Raw genomic sequence first — 6000 nt, forward strand, 5'->3', positions numbered from 1 at the left:
GCTACAAACAACTTCTCTAATATAAATAAGCTTGAACAAGGTGGATTTGGACCAGTTAAACAATAAATATAGCTTTGTTACAATTAAACAAATTCTCTAGACTAGACTATTTACATGCACAAAACACAATTGCATGATATTATAGGGCTGAAATTTGAACCCCAATGTATAAAGGAGTGATTCGGGCCACATTCATCTCAGTATTTTTTTTTTGTGGTGTTACAAAATAACAGGAAAGAAAAAAAAGAAATAAGCATAGACTAAATTCCAAGCTTATCTTTCAAAATGAGGGACTCGAAGCCAGGTGGGGGGGGCAAATCCAGTACATTCGTACAAGACAAGCATATTTAATTCTCATAACCCCATTGGCCTCATGATAGCTCAACTATAGTCGGACGCTTTTTGGAATGGCGATTTCTTTTCTGTTTTTCATGGTCAAAATCCTTATTAGAAGTATGTTTTTGATCAAGAGACGAAGGCTTTTTACCATCGTTTCCATAATCACATAGATCAACATTGCTATCAATTTCATCATCTTCATCAACACTGCTTTCTTCTTTTGAGTCTATTTCACTACCATCAGCAGCCAATGAAATCATGGGCTGGCAACCTGAAATAGCTGACTCTGCAGCAGCCACAGCCTCAGCCTCAGCCTCAGCCTCAGGTGTATGAAGATCAGCAACACCAAGCATCAAATCCTTGCAGAAATTGAAACCGACAATAAATATAATTTAATAATCCACTATTACAAATCACTAATATGACTATAGACATGTAGGTGGAAGGATTATTGATATAAAAAGAGATATAAAACATTGACTGACCATTTCAATAACTTCGGATTCATTTTCAATATCATATTCCTCTGGATGGTCCTGCATATATTTGAATCGGAGATATAAGAAAAAAGGAGGAAAAAATGGTTACAAAACAGTAAAAATTATTTATATCTTCAATTAGAAATCAAGTTTTATTGTGGATCCGTTACTTGCTGAAGCTTTGGCCATTCGATGGTGCCTGCCTGCAACTAGCGAAGGACCAAAATTTGAATGAAACTATTATACAGTCAGATGCTTTGGTGGTGGTGGAATGTATTAGAGGATCTAATTTTATTGCTATTGCTAGTATTGAATTGTGAAGAATTGCCTTGAGAAATGATGAAATGATGATCCTGGAGCTTGAACCACGCCGGGGGCGTGGCAATGTGGCATCTTGGCGCACGGCGTAATACGGGAGGTTTTGGGGGTTGGTTGGTCTGCTGGCTGCGCACGGCGTGAGAGCCTTTCACGCGCGGCGTCGCAGCATCATCATATATGCTCTGTTTTTGTGTTTGCCCCGCCAACTTGAGAGAGAGAAGGAAAAGTGGTTTTTTCTAGGGTTCTCAACATCATTAAGGCTAGATAATTAGAGTGTGTCTCTCTTGGGTATTATCTAGGATTAGAACTCATCTCTTTCATATTGTAAACATTATATTTGAAATCTCTTGGTCACGGAAAGAGATTTGGGAAAAAGGTGGATTTAGGGAAACACTAAATCTTGTAACTCTTTGGTTTGTATCTCTTTGTAATCAAGAAGGAAGTTTGATAGTGGAACGGAGAGCTGCTCCCTCCCCCAGACTAGGTCTTTTTGGACCGAACTGGGTAAACAATTTTCGTGTCTCTTTTATCGTTTTTTGGTAGTTTTAGCTTTTGTTGATTTATTGCTTATTCTCATTCATTGTTGATTTGATTGCTTCAATTCATTTGTCCCACACACTAAATATTATTGGTGTGGTTTTCGCTTTGAATTCACAACATGAATCAATAGTCACAAATTGTAAACTCCTTATGAGTGTCTTTAGTAGGATTTCTATTAATTATGTTTGTAGAGATTTGAATGTTTTGGCTCATAGACTTGTAGGTTATGCTATGCTAGTTGGTTGTAAGACTTGGTTGGGTTATGCTTTTCCTCTAGATGACTCTCCTGTATGTGGTAACTCTTCTATTATTATATGATATGAATGAAGATGTTTGAAGTTTAAAAAAAAAAAGTTTTAACCTTAGCATCATTCTCCAGCCGCTTACTTGCTTCTGACATAACTCCTAGGAAGTCCTTAACTTTCCCTAAAACTGCATCGAAAAATATTGTATTGTTGTAACGTTGTATTGTTAAGCTTTATAAAATTGAACCTCGATTTTACAGTTTAAACTAAGGGCATGTCGATAGTAAAAAAATAGTCTCCCATACAGTCAAACTGTGTTGCCACGTGACGTGGGAGGGAGGCAGCGACATGGCTAAGCCAATCAGAATTTTTGGTGAATTATATAAAAGGGGGACATTGTTTGAAAAAAGTTCACACCAAATATGTCATTCTCCCTCATTTTGTCATTCTTTTAAGGCTTAACATTTGGTCATTTACGTTTATTTTAGGTTTCAATTTAGTCCCTTACGTTTAAAAATTATCAATTTGGTCCCTTACGTTTATTTTAGGTTTCAAGTTAGTCATTTCCGTCAATTTTGTCACATGTGGCAGTCAATTGGCACATGTGAACAGTGACGGATCCAGGAATTTCACTATGTGGGGTCAAAATTATTATTTTTTTTTTTAATTGGAAAAAAAATTATTAAAAATTAAAATCCAAGCACAGGACGTTCTCAGATGAGAGGAAAATATTATAAATCTTATACGAATAGGTAAAAAGGAATAAAACTTAACAAAAAGATAACAAAAAATACACCAATTAAAGTTCTCTAATAAACACCAAACTCTTAAAAAACAACCAGAGAACTAGTAGGGCACCAAAGTACTACAACACAAAGATCGATAACAAAAAGTGCACCAATATGAATTCAAGAATTACAATTGCCCTCTACGGGACTGCATATTTTGAAAGTATTGCATGATATTTTCATTTTCAACACTATCAAATACCTCACTCTCTATGTATGTGACTAAACAATTATTCAGAAAGTCATTCCCCATACGGTTGCGCAATTGGTTCTTCACAAAATTCATTGCTGAGAAACTCCTTTCAACTGTTGCAGTTGCCACAGGCAAAAGTAATGCCAACTTTAGAAGTAAATAAACCATTGGATAAGCAATGTGTTTTTTAGTTTCCACCATCATTCCTGAAAGATCACTAATTCCATGTAAATTAGAAAATTGTTCACTAGAACGAACATCCATGATATAATTTTCAAGTTGATTGTCGAGTCCAATAAGCTCCACAGAAGAAAATTCCGACGGATAAAATCGAGCCATATTAATCAATTTTTCCTTGTCAAATGCAAAAAATGAATCTTGTGGATTTAAGCTTGCTACACAAATAAGCAATTCACTATTCACCTCTGTAAATCTGTTATTAAGCTCTTGAAGTTGTCTATCAATCACTTTATAAAATACTTCAACTTGAAAGTGATGCAAGTTTGAAACTGTTTCAACATTACGCTTTGGTTTCCCATGTAATGTGAATACATCATCCATATTTACAATTTCAATATCTTTCTTCTTACAAAACAATGTCACTTCATCAAGTAAATTACACCAACCATCTTCTCTCATGTTTTGCAATCTTGCCTTTGACACTTTAACAAATGTCATAGCATTTACAATATCTTGATCTTTTCTTTGCAATGCTTGAGACAAATCATTAGTAATTCCCAATATATTTCTCATCAAAAGCAATTTAAAAATAAACTCAAAAGATTGCAAAGTATTCTTCAATAGACGGGCTTCAACTCTTTGTTCTGCTTTTGAGCCTTCTTTCACAATTGTATCAAGCACATCACACACAGAAGGAAACAAAGAAACTAACCTCAATAATGTACCATAATGTGAACCCCATCTAGTATCTCCAGCTCTTGTTAGTGTGCTTTCTTGATTCAAGCCACGACCACTAGAAATTTCTCCACTTTCTAATCCTTCATTTACATTAAGAGATTGATTTTCTCTAAAAATATCTCGGCGCTTGCACGATGCTCCAACAATATTAGATAAATTGTTAATTTGAATGAAAAACCAAGCAATATCATCATCCTTTTTAGCAACCGCCACAAGTGCCAATTGGAGTTGGTGAGCAAAACAATGAACATAGAATGCACATTTATGTTCTTTTAAGATCAAACTTTTCAGGCCATTAAATTCGCCTTGCATATTACTAGCTCCATCATATCCTTGTCCACGAACTCTTGACAAGCTTAAATTGTACTTTGCAAATAGTGACTCTAATGATAACTTTAAAGATATAGCACTTGTATTTGCAACATGGACAACACTAAAAAACCTCTCAATGACATGCCCTTTCTTGTCTACATAACGTAAAACAAGAGACATTTGCTCCTTAACCGAACTGTCTCGAGATTCATCAATTAAAATGGAGAACAAATCACCATTAATATCACAAATAATAGCTTTTGAGGTCTCACGAGCAGCGGCTTTCACAATATCTTTTTGAATGTCAGGTGCCACTAATTTGAGATTCCCACGACATTGTCTCAATACTTTATCAATCTCTTCATTATGACTAGTAAGAAAATGTAGAATCTCGAGAAAATTACCTTTTCTCTTTGAGTTCACTGATTCATCATCACCGCGAAATGCTATCCCCAACTTCAAAATAAGTCGAATACAATCAACTGTTGCAGTTAAATGAATTCGATATTCCCTCTTGATCAAGTCAGATTGTTTGTTAATAGCAACCTCAATATGTTGTTTTTGATTCATCAGTGCATTACATTTTCTCCAAGCATGATTGTGAGCACTATTAGGGCCTCCAACATGGATGCTGAGCCTCTCTTTCTTTTTCCAGTTTGAAAATCCTTCGGTAACAAATGCATCCCAACCTTTGTTTTCTCCTATCTCATATCTCATAAGATAACAACATAAACAAAACACAGCATCTTTTGATACACTATATTCCAACCAATTACCAAATTCAAGAAACCAATCAGGATTAAACTTACGTAAAGACGACCCAAATTGTCTTTGCGGAAAATTATGCTCCTTTGGTTGGCAAGGCCCTTTTTGTAGATAAGCTCTTCGAATTTCATCTCGATCGTTTGGATGATAACACAACATTTGATTCCTCTCTCCAGGATCAGCAGGAAGATTTTCCAAATCAACATCTAAGAATGATTTTTTAAAGGATGGCCCTATTTGTTGTGTTGATGTATTTTCCATTTCATTAACTTGTTGAGATTCTGATGTTGATTTTCTTTTGAAATATTTCTCCATTTCTAACCTATTAAAAAATATAACCTAATCAATAACTTGATAAACATTTTTCATCTCTAATACAAGTAAAATGTTAAAAATAAAATAAAAATTGAGGCCAGAAATGTCAAATAACAACAATAGTACTATGTAAGAGTAAGACAAAAATAAGAATGAAGGGAAAAAAGACTTACTTGGATTATTGTCTCTTAACCTAATTGCAATAAAGGACAAGAAGAACTAAGATTTAGAAAAGGAACACACTTGCAGTCACGATGAAGAAAGAAGGAGTAGGACACAAAGGGTTAAATTATTATTAATTTTCTATTCTTGATTGTGTTTGTGTGTGTAAATGAACAAGAAAGAAAAGAAGGGTTTCTTACTTGCTTTTACTGACACAATTGGAACTTTGGAAGAGAGAGATACGCTACACAACACAATGCCTTTTCATTTTCTTTTCTTTTTCTAAAATAAAAAAAAAACAATAAAATTAAAAGGTCATTTATGTTCTCAAATAGACTATAGTACAGAAAGTTAATATGTGGTGTGGGGACATTTGTGTATTTCATGTGGGGGCCATATGTCAAAATTACATATTATTGGTTAAAAAATAAGAAGTGAGTGGGGTCAGCTGCCCACATTTGGTTCCACTTGCATCCGTCCCTGCATGTGGACTGACACATGGCACTTGGACACACTGACACGTGTACTGTTCAAACGGTGTTAGTGACAAAATTGACGGAAAGGACTAACTTGAAACCCAAAATAAACGTAAGGGACCAAATTGATACTTTTTAAACGTAAGGGAC

At 34.8% G+C, this 6000-nt stretch overlaps 2 protein-coding genes across 2 annotated transcripts; both read right to left on the reverse strand.

Moving 5' to 3' along the window:
- Positions 1-46: 46 nt before the first annotated feature.
- On the reverse strand, positions 47-2360 carry LOC123905346. The gene is made up of 4 exons (XM_045954953.1): positions 2339-2360; positions 2038-2108; positions 825-875; positions 47-698 (listed from the first exon to the last, which is right to left on the reverse strand). The coding sequence occupies exons 1-4, from the start codon at positions 2358-2360 to the stop codon at positions 372-374; spliced, it is 471 nt and encodes a 156-aa protein (XP_045810909.1). The 3' UTR covers positions 47-371.
- A 175-nt stretch (positions 2361-2535) lies between these two features.
- LOC123911160 (zinc finger MYM-type protein 1-like) lies at positions 2536-5646 on the reverse strand. Its single transcript, XM_045962517.1, has 2 exons — positions 5386-5646; positions 2536-5219 (listed from the first exon to the last, which is right to left on the reverse strand). The coding sequence occupies exon 2, from the start codon at positions 5210-5212 to the stop codon at positions 2837-2839; it is 2376 nt and encodes a 791-aa protein (XP_045818473.1). The 5' UTR covers positions 5213-5219; positions 5386-5646; the 3' UTR covers positions 2536-2836.
- Positions 5647-6000: the final 354 nt, after the last annotated feature.

The sequence above is a fragment of the Trifolium pratense genome, linkage group LG2 (genome assembly GCF_020283565.1).
Source record: "Trifolium pratense cultivar HEN17-A07 linkage group LG2, ARS_RC_1.1, whole genome shotgun sequence".
Classification (NCBI taxonomy): domain Eukaryota; kingdom Viridiplantae; phylum Streptophyta; class Magnoliopsida; order Fabales; family Fabaceae; genus Trifolium; species Trifolium pratense.